The sequence below is a fragment of the Talpa europaea genome (assembly GCF_964194135.1).
Source record: "Talpa europaea genome assembly, chromosome: 4".
NCBI lineage: Eukaryota > Metazoa > Chordata > Mammalia > Eulipotyphla > Talpidae > Talpa > Talpa europaea.
In genome coordinates, this window is record NC_140070.1 from 18,426,544 (window position 1) to 18,452,820 (window position 26,277).

Here is a 26,277-nt window from a genome sequence, read left to right on the forward strand (position 1 = left end):
GCCAGGCGTTAATGCACATCCATTTCAAGAAACACACCACTGGGTTATTTGCAATGCACGTGGGAATTCAAGGCAGCTAAAGAATCCACATTTTCTCCTTCCTTCACTTTGCTCCTATGGCCCTAATGCTCCTGGAAAAAAGGTAAACATAATGACACCGTACAAAACAGACTTTTCTTAAAAAGAAAATGGGAAAATATCGTGTCATTATCTTCAGTCGACAGTTCCCTTTCTCTGCCACACACAGCACAATATTCATGAGGACTCCGATGGCACGGAGGGCAAGCCTCATTATATAAGACCCTAGGAATGCACAAAGCCATTGACAATTCAGCCTTTGTAGAGTCTGCACCGCCCCCCGAAGTGCCTGTGCTGGTATTTCTTTTCTTTTTTATTTTCCTGTTGCGTTTTGCTCTTTTCTTTTTTTTTTTTTAATAAATTGCTAATTTTCTTTTTATTTTTAAAATAATATTAATTTTTAAAATTTTTTTACATTTGTTCATTTTAAAAAAATATTTGCTTCCCCCACCCCCTCAGGTGGAGCCCCCATGGAGTTTCCTTCCCCAATGCACCTGTGCACCATCACCTCAGTCCCCTGTGTTCCTCCCTCCCTCCCTCTGATCCCTCTCCTGCCTCCTACCCTACAGGATGTCTCTGATTTATAATTGTCCATTTTTGCTTTGTTGTGTTTTGTGCTGTTACTATTTTTTTTACACTGATGTCTTATTTGGTTCCCCTATATTTCTGCTATAAATGAAGGCATCTGATATTTTTCTTTTTCCTTCTGGCTTAATTCACTTAGCATAATTCCTTCTAGTTCCATCCATATTGCTGTGAATGGCATGAGTTTATCTTTTTTGATTGCTGAATAATATTCCATTGTGTATGTATACCATGTCTTCTTGATCCAGTAATCTATTTTTGGGCATTTGGGGTGTTTCCAGGTTTTATCTATTGTAAATAGTGCTGCAATAAACATAGGTGTACAGGTGTTCTTTTGAATCAATGTTTTTGTGTCCTTTGGGTAGATCCCTAGTAGACGCACAAAAACAAAATAAACAATCCAGTCAAGAAATGGGCAGAAGAACTCAAAAGACATTTCTCCAAAGAGGAAATGCAAATGGCCAACAGGCATATGAAAAAATGTTCAACATCCCTTATCATCAGGGAAATGCAAATCAAAACCACATTGAGATACCATCTTACACCAGTGAGAATGGCACATATCAAACAAGCAAAAGCAAATGTTGGTGAGGATGTGGAGAAAAAGGAACTCTCCTACATTGCTGGTGGGAGTGCAAACTGATGATCCAACCACTGTGGAAAGCTGTGTGGAGATTCCTCAGTCTACTAAAAATGGAGCTACCATACAACCCGGCAATTCCACCCCTAGGGATCTACCTTGCTGGTATTTCTTACCGTTCTAATGGCCGTGGGGATTCCAGATTCATCAACAGGCCCAATCCCTGGGTAATGTGGGGCTTTGATGACCGTCACTCTCTTCTCTTCCTCTGACGATCTGTACAGTGGTATTGAGCTGTCCAGGGACTGCACATGCTGAGGATATGTCTCTGTGGAGTCTATGGAGAAAAGTGTGGTGCAAAAGGCTTTATTTGATGCAGAAGTAATTATAAATGAATGGTGATTCTATTTATGCAACATAAAGCTATTTCCAGCACTATCTCTTTTACTCTTTACCTTAACTTTGAGTCACCCATTTTTACATGTACATTGAAAAGACACAAAAGTCCTCAACATTTTATGAAGAAAGGTGAGGGGAAGAAGAAATTTGTTGAACCTTGGGCCCTTGGACCTGAGGCAGCCACTATGTTGAGAAAACATTGTGCACACATTACCTCATCTTACCCTTCTGGTAATTGTGGGGTGGGGAAGATTCTATTTTGTGGTTGAGGGGGCAGAAACTAAGACAAGTTTAGCAAACTTCTCTCATATCACAGCTTACATGATATTACATTTTTCCATATATGACATTAACATTACTTTAATTTTTATATTTACTATTATAAAATAAATTACATGCATATTATTTTTATATTTATATTAGGACAGTAGATAGGACTATTGATATGATAGAGATTTCATAAAAATAAAGTTAAAGTGAAAAATCACATTGAAAATATTCACATGCAGACATATGGATATTCACAAATTCACATGCAGGCTTATGGATAAATAAGTGGTTGCAAATTGTTAGCATTGTTTTTTATTTAAGCAGCCATGATGATGGTAACAGCTTTGCTTTTACTTTATCGTAACAAAACCCACAACATCCCACCTCTTAAGTATAAAAATTGCCCTAATCAATATAGATTAGATGAGATTTCTTAGGTTCCTAGCTCCATGCCATCTGTATTAACTTTTAGCATAATTTCATCAGAAACAGAGATCACACATGTACTATATATTCCACAATTAATTCACAGATAGTTAAGAAAATAAACATTATCATTCATCTGGTACAACTGAAAATATGTCTTCCTATTTTTCTCCAATCAGCTTTGAAATATCAATGACCAAGAATGATTCTTTGCCAAGGCTCGTCAGATGAGTCATTAGTAAATTCTTTTTTTATGTGGCTATGGGAGAATCCTGATATTTGAGGGTAGTATTGATTGATTATACTCCCTTCCCCTACAAATGATATAAATCTCAAAATAAATGACTATGCTTATAGAAAATTTATATAAACCTTTACAAATAAAATTTTAGAATACTGAATTCATTATAAGGTAAGAGATAAGATCTCTGTAAGCTAATATCTTATAAGCTTTATAACTGCTGTTACTATTATATTTTTTATTTTCAAATTTGCTCATATCACAGTAGAAAAGCACTTTAAATCCAATGAAGAATGGAAAAGATAGGAATAAAACTGCTTTATATGCTATTCTTTGTAAAAGAAGTAGCTTTTTTAAAGCAACAGAAAATTAAGAAACAGTGTGATATTAGACTATATTTTCCATTTAATTTCAAAAAATGGGCACCATGACCCTAATATTTCTCTCAAACAACAAATATCTTTGAGCACCTAGTAGGTGCAAAGTGTCAGTCCAAGTAACAGTAGCAACTCTGTCTTCACACCTTGCTCATAAGATACTGCAAAGATGCTACTGAGAGCTCACATAAAACAGTTTAGCCTTTTCCTTTATTATCCTCTTATATGGTTTGTAGCTCTCATTTTTTGCAGTCTTTTGTCTTCAACTAAACATCAAGTTTCTCCAGGGTGGAACAGATTTATACATTCTCAGGACTTACCTCAGCATTAGCCAAATGGAATTTGTTCAATATTTATATAGGGAATTTCATTCTATGTAGTACAGTTTATATGTAAAATCTACCTATTGATAACTTTTAATGTAAAAAGTCTGTCTAAACTCAAGCATTTATCTGCTTTGTTTGGTAGGGTGGGAGGGAGAAATGTGTTCATGATGACAGGCAATATGGACAGGGAGTCAGACTTTGATAATTATTTGGGAAAATGTTATGGCTAGAATAATTTCTAGATCATTTATAATATTACTAGAATCATTTATTATAAATGTGTGGTCCTACATAGCTCCACACAAAATGTAGATATAACACACTCCCATTACAGTACTTTACTGTAGACTGTTTGTGTAAGGGTGACACTTTGGCACAAGGAAGTTCTACTCCCTTCTACTCAAAAGGACAACACTGTAAGATTCATAGATGATCCCCAGAGCAGCATTAGAGAAGACAAAAGCATATTTATATTTTTCTTTAATGAGTCTCCTGGCTACATTTAAGTCATCTAGTTACAGAGGTTTGTTTGACCAGACACGGTGGTTTCACAACGTACATGCGGGAAGTGGGCATAAGATGTTCCTGGGTAAATTAATGGCATCCTGCTCTTTCAATACAAAGTGGTATTTGGAAGAGGTGCTGCCTGGTGTCAGAGGATAACAGGAGATAAAGCCCTGCATTCGGGTTTCTTTCTCTGTGTCTGGGTGGGGTAGCCAGAGGAGAGCTGTGCTGTGGTCGGCCTTGCTCTTTGGCTGCGCTTGTTTCTTACTGTCCTGAAAACTTTTAGTTGCTCACTATCAGGGAAACTTTTTCAGTTGAAATTCACATGATAGCTTGATTTGTTGCTTTGCTAATATTTTGTGTTTTTCTTTAACATTTTTTAAAACTAAGAAATATTCATTATATTATTTGCTAAACTGTCCTAATGTATTTTGCCACATAAAAATGCTCCTATTATGAGCCTCCCTGGTGGTACAGGGGTTAAATCTCAGCGCTATCAAGCTATAGCCAACCACTGTGGCACAAGTTCGATCCCCAGACAGGGAGATAACCCACATGGTTCAGCAGACCTCTTCTGTCTTGCCTGCTGCTCCCCTGAGCAAAATATTACTGTATTTCAGTAGATCTGCCTGTTCTGCTCCCCTCTCTGTCTCTGGTGAATCCTCTCACCCCACTCCCCACACCTCTGGCCTACACCTCAGTTCTTATATGTGTAAATAAATAAAATACATTTAAGTTTTTCTTCTATAATTATGTAGTTCAGCCTCTTACCAGGAGGCTTCAAAGAGTTCATGAGCCCCATAAAAGTTGTTGCTGAAAATTTTTTATGACTGCTCAAATTTTCTTTATTTTTTGTTCTGGAGGTGAGTTACAGCTTTCTTCTAATTGTTAATTTCCAAAGGATTAAGAACTGTATAAGACTATGGAACTGTCCATTAAAGGAACGCACATCCCTAGCTGAGGGTCTTATAAAGCCTTAGTTTGAATAGTAGTTAACTACTTTGGGAAGCAAAAGTTTTATTATTTACTACTTAGTGATGCAATGCCTCCTCTGGTTAGGCTGCCTCAATGGCTAAAACAATTCCTTATATCAAAAGAATTTTCTGCAATGAAACTCTTCAATCAAAGAAGGGGCTATCCTGAACATGGTGGCATTGATGGAAATGTACCATGTGACTATCCTGGTGGTGAGAACACTCCACTGACCCACTAGCCATCTTCTCTCTCTTCCTACCCCACCTCCTCCATCACCTAACCTTTCCAGACTCAGCTGCAGAAGCACTCATCATCTTTCATCTTTGATAACTGGGTACCTATTGTCTCCTCTACCCCGAACTGCTCCTCTAGGATAAGGTCATTAATAGTAATATGTTAATGTTCCTGCATCCTCTTTTTTTTTTTTTTTTTTTTTTTTAGAAAATTACATTGATACTTAATATTTTGCTCAGTGGCTCAGACCTGCAATATTGAAACTGCCATGAAATGACTATCAAATGACTTACCAAGTGACCGGCCATGATGCATGGTAAGGCTGGAATTGAATGAACCCGGTAGAGAGTAAGCGGATGGGGAAAACGGCCTTTGATAGTAACTCATTGGACTCACAGCAACTCCAGAGTTTCCATTCACTGTTATCTGGCTCTGAGAGAAGTGCAAAGACATCCAGTTATATCTTGGAGTCCCTGGTGAGCACCATTCCTTCATGTGACAGCAAAAGACTTCTGTTCACATGACAGTAATGAACTGTCAAATTCCTTTTTACTTTGCAAACTAATGTCTGCAAGGACAGGGCACATTATTCCCCCCAGTGTCTTCTCTATCTCCTTTTATTTCTAAAGATCATTTCCCCAAATGTCAGAGGGCACAGGAGGTGAGTAGGAAGAATGGAAGCAGCTGACCAGTGGGCACACCCCTCTGCCAGAGGAGATGCCCAAAGGTATCAGGAGGAGTCATTATAAATAAATTTTCTCTTACAACCATGGCTTAAGTGGACAGTACTCTGCACATGAGCTTCAAAATGATGGTCTGTGACCTGAGGAAAGGGATTGGTTCTTAGCCTTAGATGGGGATATCCTTGAGTGAATAAGTGTTTCCAGGGAAAGGTGACTCATGCAAGGAACACAATTGTTGGGATTTTCACGTCACAAAGCAATCTATTCTTGGAGAATGAATACCTGGCAAAGCATTCCAAGATATGTGAAACCACTGGCTTCTCCCTATTCCAATCTCATTTAGCACTCCTAGCCTCTGTTTGGTTTTTTAATATTGTTTTTGATTGACTTATATCTGAGTGTCTTATACCCTCCCCCATAGTATTTCATGCTTCTTATTGGAGATGTTCATATATATGCTTTTTCAATATATATATATCGTTTGTAACATAGCAACCTGGTACTAATAACATAGTAGATATTCGATAGATACATATTCTAATTGAATTGAATCAGCTTAGCTCAAAAATTGAGCTCACCACTATTAAGCAAGCTTATCTCTCCAAAACACAGCCCTGAGAATTGTAGAGATTACATATTACATGCAAATGAGACAAAACATTAGTAAGAGCACTCAGTTAAAAGGATTGTGCAGATGCATATACACAAACACACGTATGTAAAGAACTATATTGTGAGCTTTCTCTAAATTTAAATTAAAAATCTATTAAGCAAAGTTGAAACACAGATGGAAAATTAACTTCATATTTCTGTAATTTTTCACTTTAAAGTAGTTGTTTTTAAATGGCCTAGAATAAAAATAATTTCATTACTTTATAGCCTAAAGTCAACAAACATTTAATTACAGTGACTGTGCTTTATTGATTAAGTACTTTTCTAGTTGTTACAGAAATCACTCTTATGTCTTAAGCAGCTGTATCTTGAGGTCTTCTCTCTGAAGAGCACAGGACATTCAAATAAATGTAAGGCTCTGGTCCACACAAATGTTTCAGAGTCTTTATGTGCCTTTGATGGGTTATTTGAGAATATTTTTGCAGCCTTAAACAAGTTAAGTTTGGTTGAACTTTGTAAATATAATTTTAATATTGTTGTTATAACATGTTAAAAGCAGGAAAAGTCACATTAAAAGCCATCACATTACTAGTTCACTAAACTTAGGAAAGTTGCCCTGAATCCAATTTTGATCATTGCCATAATATTGATTAGGGATTAAAAAAAGAAATACTGTAAATAGAATTCATCATGTTAAGACAATTTGAAATTTACTAATAAAATAATATCATGAAAAACCTATGTGAAACTCAAACTGCTCTTTGATTTTAATTTCAGTTACCTATAGCTCCAGTTATGCCTACAGGCTATATGTATATCTCTCAGGCCACTGGAGAGTCTTAAAAATGGAAAGACAAATAGTTTAGTACATAAATTCATGCAGCATCCCCTTTTTGTATTTCTGATTAAGGGTCTTAACATTTGTTAAAATTCTGTGCTGGCTGAGTTCCTGGCACCAAAGGTAGGGGAGGGAATCTGGGTGATGGTAACCTCGCAAAGCGAGACTCTTTCTGTAGCCAGTCACTAAATGGAACATCTCAGGGCAAAGTTTTATACCCATCCATTGAATGAATACCAAAACCTGTCAAAAGTACCATTAAGCATATAATGAAGATACTAAAAAACATCTTTTTTCTCCCGTAACTGCAGTATCTTGGAAAACACATGGCTTATACTATTTCCCCTTTTGTGAAATTTGCAGATTTATACAGTGGTACACTATAAAAACTATGCAGCAAACAAAAATTTTACCTAGGAATTTCATTATAAAATCATTCAGAAGAATTTTTTTAATTTCATTAGAAAATCAATTTTAGAAAAAATTACCCATGATTTACCTAAAGTTATGTGTTTTTTCACATTGAAGCCACTGTCTATCTATTATATGCAACTGAAAAATCTGTGCTGTAAAATTTGGAAGCATGTTAGCCATTCATAAATCATTTATTAGGGACAGCTCATCATATAGACATATTTGAATGATATACTGGGGAATTTTTATGTATTGCTCTACATGCAAAATAAACTATTCACATATACAATAATAACATGTTCAAAAATTTCTACACTGGAATGACAAAAAAATCACAGGGCTAAATTCCTATAATGTAGATTAAGATTGTTTACATCCTTCACTCCTATTAAGACAGATGAGTTAAACAGTTAGTGACAGGAGAGCAAGAAGTAGCATTATGCTGTCAGTATTCACACATGTGAGAAATGAGGCTGTATTAACTATTCACACAGGACATATGACTCTCTAAGGCAGTGTTACCTACCAGGATTTAATACTGGGTTAAAATTTTTGAACAGTTTTAGATTTTCCATCCTATCTAATCATCATAATATACACGTGCATATCTATTATCTATATTTCTGAGATACCCTATTAAGGCAAGCCCACAACACAGTGTAACTGTAACTGTCTCTAAAATGAATGAGGAGAATTAATTTTCAGTCCCAAGTAGGCATTTGAGGATGACTGTAATGGATTTCCTTGATGGGCAACATAGAATCAGTTTACTAATCAACACCTAGGCGAATAAAAATGCCCTGCAACAAAATAAGATGGCAGATGAGGAATCAGTCCTCTTGGTCTTTGGAGATCTGTTTAAAAAATGATGGAGACAAAGGAAGAATAATTACATGCATGGCAACAGGGGTGATTAAGGTGGTGCCATCTGTCACAGAAGACCTCTGATCTAAGGTGGGGGAAGGTGTTTCAGAGCGGTCAGAGGTGTCAGAGTCAGCCATCTGCAACTCATCTGGGAGGGCTGGGGAGGACATGCTTGAGGAGGAGCAGGAGGACTGATTGCCCTGAGAGGAGTCTGTAGTGAGAGTGCCTGTGGTGTTGCCCTTGATAAGGCACTTGGGAGCGAGGAGAGGGGGTTTATATACACAGAGGGAAGGGGGCAGGAGTCTGTGCGGGTGTGAAGGCCACAAGTCAGCAGGTGGAGGTAGGGACAGTGATGCTGGGCTGGAGCCACCATCTGGTGAAAAAGTGGTTCGACTAAAAGGTACCACAGAAGGAAGGCACGAAGAAGAGGCTTCTGCTGTGGTTTGACTGTGTGTCTGTGAAGCATTTACCTCCGGCACATTGGCAGTTAAGTTCTGGTTTCCAAGCTGAGTTTGAGGAGAAAATAAGAAGAGAATGTAAATGATCCAATTAATAAAACAGCTCTTGTTGCAATGTGGCAGAGAAAGCAAAGCACCAGTTTTATTTGCAAGCACTTTAAGGAAATGCATTGAGAAGGTGAAGTGCCAAACACACAGAAAAAGCATGAAAACATGAAGAAAATGAATGCAGTAAGTGTATTTGGGGGGAAAAACCAGTTTTCACACAGTACTGTGTTGTAATTTTGGTTGAGGCTTGAGAGCACCAGCATAACGAAGACTTTCCCTCTGAAGTTTTAGTTTTTGTACTTGTGGCAGTGAAAAGATAGCAGGTTGTCTGATATCGCACATCAGAATTAGTTTTCCCTTTTCTAGAAAAATCTTGTAGTATAATTCTCCTTACTGTCTAGCTCCAGAAAATATTCCAAAAATATAAATTAGTTTGCCTCATTTTTTTTTATGACTCATGAATCTAAGGATTCATGAGTAAATCTAAGGATTCTGGGTAAAAGAAAAGACAACTAAGTGGAAATGGAATTTTTTTGCCTTTATGCTCACTGAATCTGTTCTTTGAGTTCATTACAAAATACTGAAAGAATTGCATTTGAAAATAGCCTAGCAGTGTAATAGTGTGAAAAGGAAGTGAAAAGGAAAACCAGCCACTGATGATAGTGAGAATGTACCCTAGCTGGTTAGAACTACTATAGGCTTTAAATCTTAGGAGAAAGGAGAAAGAAACTGAAAGAGAAAGGAAAGGTTTAATACCTCCAAGGCTGTATAACCCACAGAAGAAACAAAAGGAGAATGGAACGATCTCATACCTCCATTCAAGACATGGTGGGGGGGTGTCTGTATAGGAGGAGAGTGGAGGGCTCGCTAAAGGTTTCATAGCTATTGGTGCTAATGTTGACGATTTCTTCACACATGTCAGAGAAGATGATGATGTGTCAACCTTGACAGAATGGACACAACTTGGAAGCAAATTTTTTCTCCCTCCCCCCACTTTCAGAATAGAAGTTTCCTTTTTAGTGTTTGGCTTAGCGCCAGTTGTAAGAGAGATAGACTATTAATACAAGGGTGGGGAATAAATTAAAGCAAACTATATAAACTTAAAAAATCTAGCCTAGTAAAAATTTAAGTGGTACCATTTGGTGTTGTAGGCCAATCAATATTTTCATAGCATTTGATGTCATGCTGGCTATTGATCTCATAAAAAAATAATAATCTTTTCTCTCAGACTTTTAACTGAGTAATTAAAAAAATCCACCATGTAAAAAAGGATCTCTAGGTCACATATATCTTTAAAATTTGATGAAAGTTATTGATCCTACCCTTAAGAAAAATGTAAAATTCATATATACATAAAATTCTGCATAAACTTTAGGGGTTCATAGATACACTAACTATATCCTTAATCTAATAGGTTAAGAAACCCCTTCCCTGGGTAAAAGGACAAATTTTCTTACTTTATTTCTATAAAATAAGCTTTATTGTTGTTGCTTAAACATATCCATTTTAAATGATACATTTTTTATTGTATATGGTTTTAAGATCTCTAAATAATTGCCTGAAATCTTAGTTACCCAGAGCTTAAAATGTTTTAATAGGAACATATCCTTTTTAATAGCAATTTTTTATAATGTAGATTTTATTCTAAGTAAAGCTATAATATTATGAAAGTATAATAATTACAACTTACAGTGTTAGAATTTTGTTTTAAGTCTGAATGGAATTCATTCTAATGCAGTCTTGGATTGGTAATGTAAATGGAATTTCTCGTAATAATGCAGATTCACTCACAAAGTTTCTATATAACACAAATCTTCTTTAAGTTTTGCTTATGCTAAGTGAAAATTCAGTTTAATAATTTATATATATATATTATGCAAAAGGACTTCCGTTCTCTGCTCAAAGGAATCTTTTTGTTCTTTATAATTAAGAATCTGACTGTATTCTTCCTAGAACTGGCCTCCCATATTCTTTAGACTTGAAACATTTCAAAACCTAAAGTATGTTCTCTTTAAAACCATCATTGTTATGGGTAATAAATCAGGTTGTTTGTATAGCATAGTGTCAGCATAGTGTCCAGGAATAATTTTTATCCATCAATTTGTTCTTATAAAGAGTCCCTCCACAAAATGAAACAATTTCACTTTTGATTTTCTATTACCACCTCCTGACCTGCTCACAATTTTGAGTGTGTGTGTGTGTGTGTGTGTGTATATGTGTGTGTGTGCGCGCGCGCTTAAGTAGGTAACAGATGAAATGCTTCTCAGTGACTCATACTACATTTTAATTTCTATAGATAAGACTTGAAAATTTAAGTTTCTGGGGTACCCCCTCAAAAGCTTTGAAATACCTTGCAATAAAAATGTAAATTGCCTCCTAGACTAGTTCAGGCTTTTTTTTATATGACCCTGATCTCTGCATTAGTGAAATACCATCTTAATCACAGGAAAAGAGGAAAATATACTATATGTGTTTCTGTGAGGAAAAATGTGAGAAGAGTAGGAGGAAAAGTGTAAAAAGGGAAGAAGGAAAGTATTTTCTCACATCTGGAATATCTTGAAGTGGTAAAAAACGAACTCAAAACAAGAAGAGTTTTGCCTATCTTAATGAATTTGGTAGCGGATAGGAAGACTGCAGAAAATCATCTTTGTTGGCTTGTGTCTCCCTCTCTCAAGACCATGTAAGGCTAGAGTGCTCACCACCTTTTGTGAGTATAAGTTCCTTTTTACTTTCCCCAACTAAGGGAGCTAGGCGCTAGAAACACCAGCTGGTTGCTCACTGGTCTCCACAAAGGAAAGAGACAGTACTGACACCACAACATACTTCATATTCTAGAAGAGAGCACTTGGGTTATTCAAAACAATATTGAGTGTCTAGATCCAAATGAACTGAACTCAGAATATTAAGAAGAACCTCCAAATGAAAGAGGTCACTAATTATGGACTGAACTCCTCAAGTAATTAAGGAGAGTGGGGACACACAGAGGGTGAGTATCAGCAGTGGAAAGAGTATATTGGTTAGGATGTTGGCATTGCAAACTCAGGTGACTACACAGAACCAGGATGCATATCCAGAATGTGAGAATCTGGTCTATGTTAGATAAGAGCCTGGAAGAGCACTAGTGGTTATGGTGATGGTGCATGGGTGAATGGGTGGTGGGAATTTTTTGGAGACTACAACTTAGAGGAGAAAGCAAACATTGTACAAAAATAAGAAATGATGTAAAATATATATAAATAAATACATTTTTTAAAAAGAGAGGGAATGTTGGGACCTAGTGGAAAGCAGAGGGCACGTTCCTCCTAAAACTGAGCAAAATAAAAAGGGGCTGAATGTTCATTGATTCAGATGTTGTAGAGGAGAGCCCAGGTGATTTCTAGATACCACAGATCACTTTTTTGAAAACATTTATACATGTGAGATGGAGAAATTGTGAAAAACCAGACCAACTGATAGCATAATAAACACAAAAAAAGAGGCTTTGGCATATTCACTCCCATGCTAACGGAACAGATATGTGATCTGGGCTGGTACTGATGAGTCGAGATTGGCCTAAGAGCATACTCTCTATTCTACACTTTTCTATCATACCACTTAGCTGACATTTACTCATTATTCTGTCTTCCTTAACATCCACCTCCTGACCTCATGGAGCAAAAGAGATGAGTTTCCTCCCTCTTCTCCATGACAGTGAGACAAATTCCCCTCTGGGTTTCCAACACATGGGCAGCAGCAGCTGTGGAAGTGAGACTTTGGCAAATAATTGAGTAAGTACATTATTTCATTATAAAAGGGGCAAGTTTATTCTCCTGAAGCAAAGATTATAACACAAATAAATGCCAGAGAACATGTTTGGGGTATAGCTTTTACTGTCTTTTCAAAGTTTCTAGCTTAGTCTTTGACTTGTCTGACATGGAGAAGAAAGTGACATTTTTAATGGCAGGATATCTGCTCCCACAATTACAGAGGGTGACATACCTTGTTTTGTGTTCTCTGTCTACATCATTCATAGGGGGGAAATTAAAACACACAGCTTATCAGATTATTACATATGAAGAGAATTAAAATTTCTAATAGTAGGCTATAGTTTTCTTCTTAAACTAATAAATTTTAAGAAAAACAGCAAAATGTGTAAATGAAACCTCTAGAACATCGATGTTTCCTTTTCACCTCTCAGTGTAGAAAATGTTTATTTGTTGGATCCAATAATTTCTGGGGAAGATAATTTTTTATAACAGAGCATATACTTGGCTTATTCATAGTGTGTAGGTTATAGCTCTTGGCATTTACTAAGACTTTTTGCCAGAAGGCAGAACATAAGTTCTGCATATATAAGGTCACTATGATGAAAGCCAACTACACGGAAAATGAGACAAAAATGAAGTATATTACGGTAGACAAGATGTTGAAACAACCTAAATATAGATGAATGGATAAAAAAAAGTAGTACATGCATACAATGGAATGTTATTCATCCTTTAAAGGGAAGGAAATCCTATCATATGTGACAACTTGAATGAATTTTGAGGACGTTGTGCTAAGTGAAATAAAACAGTTAAAGAAGGACAATATTGCTTGTTTCTAGTTACATGAGGTATTTAAAATAGTCAAAATCATAGAGCTGGAGTATAGAATGGGGGTTGCCTAGTGTGGGGGTGAGGGTAATGAGGAGCTGCAGTTCAACAGGCATGAATTTCTGTGAAACATGATGATGAAGTTCTAGAGGACTCTTATACAGCATTGCACCTATATTAACAACATAGTATGACACATTTTAAAACATTTTAGAAGGATAGATCTCACATTAAATGTTCTCACTACAATTTTCAAAAAGTCCAAAGTGCATAGGTTTATGTCATCTTTTAATATATCGTATAAAAGACAATACAATGTCACCTTGGAACAAACTACTGGTTGAATGAAATAAACTTTTATTTACTGACTCAAAAAAAGAAATATTGTTAAAATCATAGATTTCCTTTTCCCAAACAAATGCATAACTTGGAAAAATAACAATAGCTACTGAGGTATTTTTGTGGGGGTATTTATTTTTGCATTACATGTAGCAGTTACTATGCCAAGCAACATCTTATTCAAACCTCACAGCAATGCTGCAAGATGAATGCCAGCATTACCCCCATTTTATATGACAGAACTGAGGTTCAGGGAGGGGGAATAGTCAGTAACACCTTGTAAGAGCTGACTGTCTAACTGATCTTCTCCTAGTCTCTCTTCAGCCTGGTTCAAGAAAGTCCTCCTTACTTCTATGAAGTCAGTAAGTTAGAGCACATCTAATACTTGCCCTGTCAACACAGATTTGCAGAGCTAGCCATCCTTTCTTGATACACTTTCCCCATTTGGCTTTGAGGGTGTCACATTTTTCTGGTTTTCTCTGTACCTTAGTCTTCTGTGGGAGTTCTTCGTCTTACTGCTGGGGTACACTTGGGCCCAGTGCTTATACCTCTTTCCTTTATGCTTTAGCCCTAAGGATCTCATTCAGTCTCTTGACTACAAAAACCACTCATGAGCTGGTGGCTTATATCTCCAACCTGAGCCTTCCATCTGAACTACAAACTCATACATGCAACTGTGTACTTGACCTCTCCGCATGGATGTCTAGCAGACATCCCAAATTGATCATGTCCCAAATGGAGCCTCTCATTTTTAAACAAATCTGCTTTCCCCATAGTCATCTACCCATACTCATCCAGTCTCAGTTGACAGCAAATTCCATCCTTTCCAGTTGCAAAGACTTAAAACCTTGGAGTCTTTCTCTGACGTCCCACATGCAATCTGTCAGGAAGTTCTGTTTACTCTATTTTCAAAGTACATTCAGAATCTGACTTTTCACCACCTCCACTGCTTCAACCCTGCTTTATGCCACCATAATTTCTCACTTAAATTGTTGCAATAGTTACCTAACCAACTTTCTCACTCTTCTTCTTGCCCTATGATATTTGTTCTCAACCAAATAGTTAGAATGATTTTGCTATGATATAAGACAAGCAATAATAGTGGGGCCTTCAAAATCCCCCAGTGACTTCCATTTTAATTGAGAATAAAATGGAAATCCTTGCATGACTTGCAGGGAATTCTATCATCTCTTCTAGGATATGTTTTGTACATCTTTAATAATACAACTGCAGGAAATAGTATTATACAAATTGCTTAGGAGTGTTTTTAATATTCCTACTGCTGTTGTTGCTGACAGTATTATATATGAATGGCTACCAATGGCTATTATATCATGAATGGCTACCAACTATTCTTTATTTGCTTTGTTCTAAGTAATTTGCATCTATTCTCTCCCTAGTCCTACTAAAACCTATGGATTGATACTAATCAACAGTCTCATTTCCTTGTTCAGATTTACAGGGAGGTTGAGGTGGTTGCCTCATCACATAGCCAGTGATGGAACTTGGATTGGAATTTAGTTTTTCCTTAAAGCTTATACTCTTAAGCATACCTCATTTTGTGGAGAAGTCAAGGAGAAGAACATGCTTCTCTTCTAAACATATTGGCAATATCAGCAGAATGGTACTTTGAAAAAATTTTACATGTAGGGAAATAAAGATTTACTCCCTAACATTCTGGTTATCAAAGGCTGATTAATATACTTTCTGAAGCAATGCATTTGAAAAGCTAGAAATTCAAGGTTTAGTAAAAATGAATATTGCAAAGGGGTAAATACTGCTTGAATTAAGTAAATGTTTCTTGCTGAAGTGAATTATAATTAACATTTTAAGATATCACATACATGTAAATAAAGTAGATTTAAGTACCTAAAGGTCAGGCATGAGAAATATATATTTTTTTAATTTAAAAGTCTTTTAAATTAAAGTGTTAGAATAAAAGTCTAAGGTGGTTTACAGAGTCATAAGTGATAAAAGACCATGAATGATTTCTAATAAATATCTCCAAGGAAAAGAGTTTTAGAACACAACTTCTGGATAAAAGATGTGACTATTTCTAAAATGAAAGACATCTAGAAATATACTGGTTAATTTAGTAGGATTTGAAATAGGAAGAAGGTTTCTTTCTCCTTTCCCTTTCAATTTGAAAACTAATGAAGCACTGGGTTATATAAGAAGCGCACACCAAAGGCATTAGGGTCCCCCCAGTACACCTGTAAGAAGAGATTGGAAAGTATAAAGTACCGCCTGGCTGTCTGAGGACTGAGAGGCCACAGCAACTGCAGGTTTTTGTTTCTCTTGCTGAAGAGGTATCTTTGTAGTCTCAGGAGGAAGCTCATGTAGCTGTTTGTGGCTTTCAGTATCGTGTCCTGAAAGAGGAGCTATCTGAATGGAAAGGGATGCTGTGTGTATTTCAGGCACTGGGTTAGGAGGTGGTAAGCAAGGTTTTTTGAGATATGATGGTACTTCAACAGGTTTGGAAAACTGTGGGGGATTAAAAGGAACACTACTTCCTAAGTCTTGGTTCTGGATTAGTTTTAATGTAGAAATTCTCCGTGTTTGAGAATCTTGCACGTAGTCTTCTTGCAGGAATGGGGTACTCATGTCAGCATTTGGTGGGGGACCTGTGCTGGAAGTTGCGGGCAGTGAATTAGTAATTTTTTGTGTATATGACACAGTTGTGTTAGATTCTTCAGAATATACAATTGTCTGATTAGCGTCTTCATTAGAACACATAATTCCCTGTAAAGATTTCCTGTTAGTAGAGTCCTCTATACAGGAGGGAATTTGCATGTTAGTCACTAGTTGGTCTAAAATGTCACCCTTTGGATGACTGGTTATCAAAGAGCTACTCAAACTCTCTTTTCTGGAGGGTGGAAGGGGTGCCTGAATTGCCAAAAGTATCCGGAGAAAGAAATGATGTTGAAGGAAAAACAGAGAGAAAGTCAAAATTAGTCATTAAAGAAACCAGTGTCAACTCTACCCCTAAAGAAAGCAGAATAAAGTCATGTCTTTTCCTGATGCTAACAATTTGCTGACTAGATTGAAAGATCATATTACTCCATGTTACTATAATTCATTTTAATTTATTATCAATAATTGCCCTCTGAGGGAAAATAACTTTTATAGAGAATATAAAGTTTGTCTCCATTGACATTTTGGGAAATTATGTTAAAAGTGTACATATGTTCTCCAAACCTTGAGGCATACACACACACACACACACACACACATACACGGTGTTTATTTAGTCATATTTTTTCAATAATATTTTACTTATTTCTCCAACATAGAGTTCCTTTATTTAATATAATGAACAACTGCATAACTCATATTTATTGAATAAATAATGCATTGCTGACTTCATAACTTTGAAATCCAAAGCAACAGCTGACAGTTTTTTAAGAATTAGAAAATACCCAAATCATGTCAGAAACTGACCTACTTTTATGAACCAGTTCAGAAAAACCTCCCAAAACCTGTTTTGAGCTTGAAACATTTCTTCCATATTATAACTACACAAGTGTGGTGAGCAATGCAAATACAAAAGCAACAACATATTTAAAATAAATGACATCATAAATTGCATCTTTTTAGAAAATAGGTTCTAAAGCAATGGTGTAATAACCATGGTTTAAAATAACACAGTATACAGGTGTAGAATTACCTGAGGTGGTGATTTTTTTTCTTGTAGGTTTGGTCGAACGCTTCTAAAACCTTTTGCTGCAAGAGAGGAATATGTAGCATCTCCATTCAGTGTCTCTTGGTTTCGATCATTGTAAGATCTCCAAGCTTTTATTAAGGGGAAACAAATTGGATACAAAAATATCTACATTCATTTGTAACTTTTTTTATTAACTCTATTTTCATTTCAAAAAAGTTTTCTTTCCAAATATTTAATTCAATTTAATATGCCATTGCATATTGCATATTATGCAATTTAAGTTTACTGTGAGGGCAACAATGTGGTTATGAATATCCAAAAAAAAGACTTACAATGAATGTAATGATTATTCAGAATAACATTTCTGTACCTGAGTCTGGTGACTGAGAATCACGCCCTAAAAGAAAAAAAAATGTTGAAATTAATAGTAAGTTAAAAGAATGAACAATATAGTAAAAATCATTTGTCAAAAGCCACATGCATTTTCTTTTTGCAAACATAACCTGAGTAAGTTGGAAAATTCTAGGTAAGTGAAATATACTAATGGGTGGTTTGTGTATTTATTTTTACTTCACTTGGAATATCTGTTATGAAATATCTATGACGTATAGTTGACACATATATATCAAACACTGATTCTTCACCTCAATAAATTACAACCATGTAATTTTAATCTTATTCACCCAAACTGGTTATATGAATTTCTAAAGATCAAATTAAAGTATCAAGAGGAATCTAGTTTGGAAACAATGACGGCTTCTCTTAGCATAAGTCAAACCATTAGTTTTTAAGCTTTTAACTTCCTGGACAGACTGATAATCTTTAATGTCTATGTTAAATAGAATTTTTTTTTGCAATTTGCATTTTTTTTTTACTTTGTGTAAGAATAAATGTGTCTACCATATTATGCAATATTTTCAAATGATTCTCACGATGTTGTGTTTTATTATTGTCATTTATATTCAAATATGAAAGAGTTGTAACAATATGTTCATTGTCTTGTCTTGCAGCTAGGAACTGTGAAAACAAATTTCAGTACCAATAAATTGTTTCTGGAAATACAGTTGGAAAGTGTTGCAGTGACATATTTGCTATTAGTTTTATTGGAATTATTCAGTTAAGACTCTTCTGTAACTTATGCACACTCCAGATAATCAATGTGTATTGCTTGGTTCTGTTCTACCACACGGTCAATTTCACCTATTGATAGAATCATTAAATCTTGACTTTGGAAAGGATCTTAGGGGTCATTCAGCCTAATCTGCTGTCCAGGTCTTGGATTCCTTCTTTGTGTTCCCAGGGACTGCTAAGGAATTACTCTTATTTCAATGACTATAGTAACATGAATGTTATATATAAGAAAGATTCTTCATTTTCCTTTATAACGCTAAAGGAATATTTACTTTGATATCTGGACAAATGATTTTAGAATGATGAAAATGAGTTGAGAAATGCAAGCATATATTTTTAGTAAATTATTTGATAGCTTTTGCAAATCAAAAAAGACATATAATTGTGAATCAGCATCGAGTATATTAGAATGACTCTAGCACAGGTTAGTCAAAGAATACTAATAAATCTTCCACCACAATGAGATAATTGCTAATTTACTATGGATTTTACCTCCATTGCATTAAAAATCAGAGTAATAAAATGTGTACCATAAAATAAAAATAAATTTGAAAAATTGTACATGAGATGTTTACTAGACTCTAATTTTAGGATCTGATGGAAGTAGAAATGATTGAAATTCTGAATACCTTAAATGATGATGAAGGCTTTATAAGGAAAAGTCAAAAAATTTAATAATATAGAGCAATCACTAGAATTCTGCAGTAGGGCACTCAAGGCAAGAGATTTAATAACCACTTGGGTGCCACATATTATTTGTGAACAAGGAACAAGTTTTGGGACTTGGAAAATGACAATGAAAAGAGAAGCAGCATTAATAATAATTATTATATTTATATTATAAAAAATTGCTTGAGTAAAGTTTATTTCACTCTTGATTTGATAATACAAAAGTTCACAAGGCAAGATGTATGGATCTGTACTTTAGTGGATGCCACAGAAGCCTGATGCTTGGAGGTGAGAGAGGTGTAGATGAGGAAGAGGAGTGTATATTGAGTAAATCTGAATGACACTTGAAATAAGCATCCTCTAAGTGACAGTTTGCAGAGGGCCACTTCTGTTTCCCCATACTGTTGAGACTGGAGATTACGGAGACTTAAGTGGGATAAATATTAAATAAGGCAATCAGAGGACAGTGGCTCTAGTTTTGACTAGGTGTTTACCCTTTCCCCATACTGGGCTCAGGGATTTTCAAAAGAAAATGTACTTTGTGCAATAGGAAATAGGAGCTCTCAGTAATGATGAGCTCTATAGAAAAGTGCTGCATCACATGGTGGACACAAATGCATAGAATTAAGAGAGGGATTAAAATTCCAGGATGAACACAATTTTTACTGAAACTTTTGTGAACAATTAAAGTCTAGTTTTAAATGGATGGCCTCTTAAGAGTATACCATTTTGATTTCTTTACAATAAATCCAATTATAGACATTTAAAACATATAATCCTGATTTGCTATTTTATGATGGCTCTTCAGAGGCACTGAAAGATAAATACCTTCCCAGATGAATACTGTTCACTGCAGCCCTACTTGTATTTCATCAGTGCCAGGAAAACTTAGGAAAGGGACAACAAGTGTGTTTCAGAGAAGGTAACAGAGAAAGCATAAAAACCCTGCACCTATGTCAAATAAAGAGAAAACAAGTTAAAAAAAAAAAAAGACTTGGCAGTAGTGAGGAGAAAATGGCATTTGCATTATCATTCTTCATGATTCTTGTCAACAAACAGAGCTAAACTTGAGAGATCAGCGCCCTTAAATTCCAGTGTTGTTTAGTAGGCAGTCATTGCTTCTTTGAAAACTTAAGAATAAGCACATGGGACAGATTTATAATTCCCTTGGTTGTGTATATAAATAGGGTCTTTGAGAATGAAGAACACAAACAGCTCTCCATTAGTATGGCAGAAAGTGGAGGATGTCTGTCAGAGAGATTGTCCTGTCCTTGCTGACTTGGTGTTGAAGATTGGACTAGATGCCCTCAAATGTCCTTTCCAACTTCATAACTCTGATATTGTGATTTTAAAGTAGTTGTGTTGGGCCTCCCCGGTGGCGCAGTGGTTGAGCGCTGGGTTGCAAAGCTGCCCGCAGCCTCTGCAGCGCCGGTTCGATCCCCGGCTGCTCCCCGGCCACCAGAGGAGGGTCCCACATGGCGCGCAGACCTCTCCTGCCGCCCGCTGCTCCCCTCAGCAGTGTACTTCGGTCCTTCTGCCTGCTCTGCTCCCCGCTCTGGCTCTGGTGAATTCTCTCACTCTCCTGCGCTTCTGACAGTACCCAGTGCATGTATAAATAAATAAAAATAAATCTTTGAAAAAAAATTAAAAAAAAATAAAGTAGTTGTGTTTGTGGAGTTGACTACAACATAATCTCTATTCTAGTTTTATTTAAATTCCTTTTAAGTGATGTACACACTATATTGACATTTTGAACCATACTTTTCGTGGAAATCATTTTAATTCTTACAACTCCTTTCTTTAGAGGGTTCAGTGCTTCATGTGAATTAATTTTAACATTAATTAAATTCAAGTCAACTAATTGGATGCCTACTGTGTTTTGAAGTACTACCAGTTTTTCCATTAATTTTCTTCATTTACCCTCATTTAATCCTGTTAAATCTGGCTTGTTTAGGGAATGATTAAATTCTCAGAGAGGCAGGAGAATGTCAGACAAATTCTTTATCTTTTAAGAAAGGAAACTGAGGTACAAACAGACAGATGAGTCTTCTTAAGGGTGTGAATGGGCAGGAGGCATCGGCTGGCCCCATCTGTGGCACAGCAATCTGGTCACCTCAGTAGACACACCCTTATCAATGCAACCTTGACTGCCAAGTGTTTTGATAAAATAAAATATACTTTGAAAGGGTTATTGTGGGTTGGTAGTCATTGTTTTCTTTCTAGTGTAGGTTTAAAACACTAGTGTCTGCTACGAAGTTTGTGTGGGATTTTACTTCTTATAATACTTTTTTTTAAGATCTATCTATCTATCTATCTATCTATCTATCTATCTATCTATCTATCTATCTATCTATCTATCTATCTATTTATACAAGCACTGGGTACAGTCAGAAGCGCGGGAGGGTAAGAGAATTCACCAGAGCCAGAGTGGGGAACAGAGCAGGCAAACTGATGAAATACACTGCTGAGGGGAGCAGCGGGCGCGGCAGGAGAGGTTTGCACGCCATGTGGGACCCTCGCCAGTGGCCGGGGATCGAACCAGTGCTGCAGAGGCTGCAGGCAGCTTTGCAGCCCAGCGCTCAACTGGTGCACTACCAGGGGAGGCCTGGATTTTACTTCTTATAAAAGGAAAAGTGAAAGACTGATGCAGGGGACAAATCATTGATAACTATTAGTATGTTGATTTTCTAATCTGAGAGAAGAGAGAGGGAAGCTTGGAATTCTTTGTGGAGGTGGTCTTTTAGCAAAGGCTGCTTTATTTTAATAATATCTAGTGCAATAAATATTTATTAATTCCCTTTTGATTTACACAGATACTGTGTCAAGTAAATCTTTGTGAGGCTACCATATAATGTGATTGGGCAAAAATAAATTGATTTCTTTCTTTAAAATGAAATCAAAACTTCTTTGAAAAAGGGATTATATTCTATGTGTCTAATTAATGCAAAGATATCTATTTTTTTTAGAAAAATTTAACAGTTAAGTCCAAAATTCAGGGGACTTCTTTCTCTGGAAATCTTACTCTTAGCAATAAAAAATTTTAAATGGTCCAGAGCCATTACATAATCTTATTCCCAAAGATTACTCATATCTCATAAGTATTAAGGCTTTCCATTAAGCTAAGTGACTTGAACTTGCTGATATCCTAGTTGTGCCTCTACAAAATGGCTATCTCTAGTTCAAGCTAATATTGTTCCCATGGGGGTTGATTTCATAAATAGTGATTGCTGTTGTTTAGCAACCACATTCCCTTGCCTGTGCATCAATGGTCCACATCTGGGCAGTCTGACTAGAATTTACTTGACTGAAATGTTCATGATATTCATAGCACAGACATTCCAATTATTAGATGTTCCTGGATTTTATTTATTTCGTTACTTCTCTCCATCCCATATCCCTAAGATATTTAATGTAAAAGCACATTTGTAGTTTTTCTGATATTTTTTCATATTGATCAATACCATTTTTTTCTGATATTTGTTCATGTTCATCCATACTGGTAAACATGTACAAATACATATACATGTACAAATACATATACATGTATATAAAATTTTTGACCCACATGAAATCATACTAAACACATCTCAGTGCAACTTGCATTTTTAGAAACATACCACTGTACCATCTGGTACCATATGTCTATTTACTTAGACACTGAAAACCATTTGTGGATTGGGGGTGATGGGCAGGGATGGGATTCTCTATATGAAAGTTTGTTTCTTTCCTTAACAAAAGTGGGTAGTTCAGGATTAAGTAGCTTTAAAGATAAGAACATCTTGAATATTTAATTAACTACTAAGTGTATGTATGTAAGACACTGATATGTACAACACAAATTTAAATTATTTCAACACTCCATCTTTTTCCTACTCCTGCCTCCAAATCCATGAATATTATGAATAAAAATAAGAAACCCCAAACCAAACAGCCAACAATCAAACCAACCAGCAGTCACCCAGAGATCTGGGTACATTTCTCAGGGTGTAGAGATGTTGGAGTCGTTGGGGTACTTGGTACTTACACAGAAGCATGTCCCTCCAAGTATGGACTCGGCCTACACTACAGACTCAGGGAAATCATGACAGACATTTATTATAAAGTCACCTGCCTTGGTGGACGCTGAAATAGCATACTCCCAATTAGCTTCTACAAGTTAATTTTCATTAACCACGATCTCTCTCTTCTCTCTCTCTCTCTCTCTCTCTCTCTGTGTGTGTGTATGTGTGTGTAGGTTCTTTACAGATTGGACTAGGGGAAGATATAAGATTTCTCTCAAAACTAACATTTTATTATCAATTTGCCTCTTTTGATGAAGAGGCAAATTAATAAAGATTCCATTTCCTGCCAACACAAATTTTTGACCATACTCCCAACAATTTTTAGGTTGAAACAACTAAAGTACCTAAGAGTTATCTTAACTAAACATTATATTGCTTTAGCTCATGAGATCCCAAAACAAATAATTATTAACACTTGCAGTTACTCAACACATTTTTGGCAAGGATATTATTGTTTTTAATTAGATTTTTAAAATGTTTTCTACAAGATATCAGTTTCCTCTGGATTTCATTTTTAGAACAATAGTCAGAAGGACTAGAAGCTATTCTTGAAATGAGAAAAATAAGAACCTTGGGGTATTAGGAAAGTATTTACAGCCACTTTAGTCATCTAAACAAGATAATTCTGGAAAGAGAGAAAGGTCAGATAAAGCCATTCAAATGCAACATTCTGTGAGTTAGTGATATTATACCTGCAGCCAATAGGTTTGGAGAACTTTGAACTCTCTTCACAGATGTTAATGTGACAGACATGGCAGCACGTTTGCGAGCACACCCACCGCTATCTGGAAGCAAAAAAATGATATAGCAGAGGCCACAGCAGAGGAGAAAGCACATGCAGTATCATGCATCTTAAGTGAATCATGCCAGACATCCATGAGAAAGATGAACAGTCAGAGTCAGTAACCATGGAATGCCTCTGCAAATTTCATACCCACCCCAAGTAAAATAAGCCAATAAACAAAAGCAAAAGGAAAAACCAGGAGTCTAGGAACTCTATGCCAATGCTTTAAGGGAGAAACAAATTTTGTACTTAACATTTTTTGGTTTTTCTTTCATGACAGAGCATGTGTAGAATTCAACTTTGTTTATACCATTTAAATTCAATTCATATTAAATTTATAAGCAGTCTTACCAGTTTTTAGAGTTATAGATAGCCTATATTTCATGATTAAGAGCTATGATATAATATAATGTGCTTTTGTATCCATCATTCATGTTTTACTGTATTCTAGCTATTCGGACTCCTGAAGATAGTTTGAAGCATTAATTGATATACATATGATACATTTGATATATAGGACTCATTAAAAAATCATTGTGGAAATTAAATGTCTTCCTATAATTATTAATTTTATAAATAGTGTAATTGAAATAAAATATTGATATATATGATGTTGAAGTGACCATGTTTTAAAAAATTATGTTGTTCTTGTGCTTTTGTATATGTCAATCTATACATTTGCACTTAAACACATCATTATGGAAAGCAAAACAAGTAAAAATGCATCAGTTATTTTAATATGCTATCAAGAGTTCAGAGTAATAAGACTTCTAAAATAGGAAGGTTAATGTTCTATTTATGAACAAATTCCAATTCCATTCCACATTCCTTTGTCATATGGCATGTGCAATAAATAGTTTTGCTCCATCCCCTGGAACCAAGACAACTTTAATTTTTTGAAAGTTACAACAAGAAAGAAAAAAAAAACAACAATATGATGCCATAATCATTATATATTGCCATATGCTATTGTTTTTTTTTTCTTTTTCATTATTTCTGAAGGAAAATCATCCACTTTGAATGGAATTGAGGAAATTTTAGAATGCTTGGAAATATTATTTTAATTCATTTTTTATAAAATCACAGGTAGTAAGATCAGTAGACCTTAAAATTAGTAGAACGATTCTCAAATCAGAAACATCATTTCTTGGGTGTATGTTTAAAATAATAATTTCCCAATGCAGATAATAATTAAAATGGAAAAATGACTTGTAACAACATTGAAAGTCAAATAAATCAAAGGCTAAAATTCAAAGACCAAACATAGAAAGACAAGCGGTAGAAACATACAACTGAAGAAATCCTCAAAAGAGGTACAACGGGATTTTGGCAAATTGCAAACTGTAAATAGCTACAAAGGACATGTGTTCCTGATCCAATGAGGTAATGCTGTTGAACATGTGGCAGTGAACAGCTACCAATGGGCTAAAATGGGTTGTGTAGTCAAGAGTATTAAAGCGAAAACTGATGGTTGCTTAAGAGATTTTCTTTTAATTCTGAATTTCCAAAAACTAGCGGAGATTAAAAGGGAAATATCTCAGAACGAGGAAATCCAGGGTCATATGGATTAAACCTATGGTTCCCAAACTGTGCTGAAATACCCTGGGTTACCCTTGTGGATTCACAAGAGTAGGCAGGGGAAACTTTACATTTACAGTGATACTATGCAGACATAGCACGAACTTTAGACCTATTTCAGCATAATAGATTGCATGCTATTTTCCCTATAGATGATGCCATATTTTTGAAAAGTTGGATTTTTGGTGCTTGCTATGATGAAAAACAAGTACCCTGTGGAAATCATTTTGGACTAGTTAATGACAGTGGAAATGTACAATTTAATAAGAGAATGTTTGCAGTGTTCAACATACGTGTACCATTAGTAAATAATTGTGATTATAACAAAATAAAATTCATGTGCACTTTGTCAAATTGCTTCTGAGTTGATGGGACATAGTACTTATTTAGTTGTTTGCACCTGAATGGCTACTTAATAAAATAAAGAAGAAAATAGTTTTTTTTTTTTTTAATCTGAAGAATGTGGTAAATATGACAGAGCTATCTTGGCACTGTAAACCAAGAAAGTGAGAATCTCTAGGTAAAACAACTGCCAAGCAGCTCTAAGACCTAGATAAAATAAATG

At 35.6% G+C, this 26,277-nt stretch overlaps 1 protein-coding gene across 28 annotated transcripts in view; it reads right to left on the reverse strand.

The window, feature by feature from the left end:
* The window catches only part of SORBS2 (sorbin and SH3 domain containing 2), a gene marked incomplete at both ends in the record, with an annotated part of 86,332 nt that extends 62,202 nt beyond the window's left edge, over positions 1–24,130 (reverse strand). For 7 of the 28 annotated variants that reach the window (XM_084231995.1, XM_084232010.1, XM_084232009.1 and 4 more), the window contains 5 exons: positions 1,420–1,580; positions 5,289–5,427; positions 17,493–17,617; positions 17,860–17,886; positions 24,043–24,103. In XM_084231995.1, the coding sequence (XP_084088121.1) occupies positions 1,420–1,580; positions 5,289–5,427; positions 17,493–17,617; positions 17,860–17,886; positions 24,043–24,103 (513 nt within the window). Of the gene's footprint in view, positions 1–1,419; positions 1,581–5,288; positions 5,428–8,435; positions 8,913–16,069; positions 16,712–17,492; positions 17,618–17,859; positions 17,887–24,042 lie in introns of those variants that run through there. The other 21 variants (XM_084232012.1, XM_084231998.1, XM_084231987.1 and 18 more) reach the window with 10 other exon arrangements.
* Between the last annotated feature and the right edge of the window lie 2,147 nt (positions 24,131–26,277).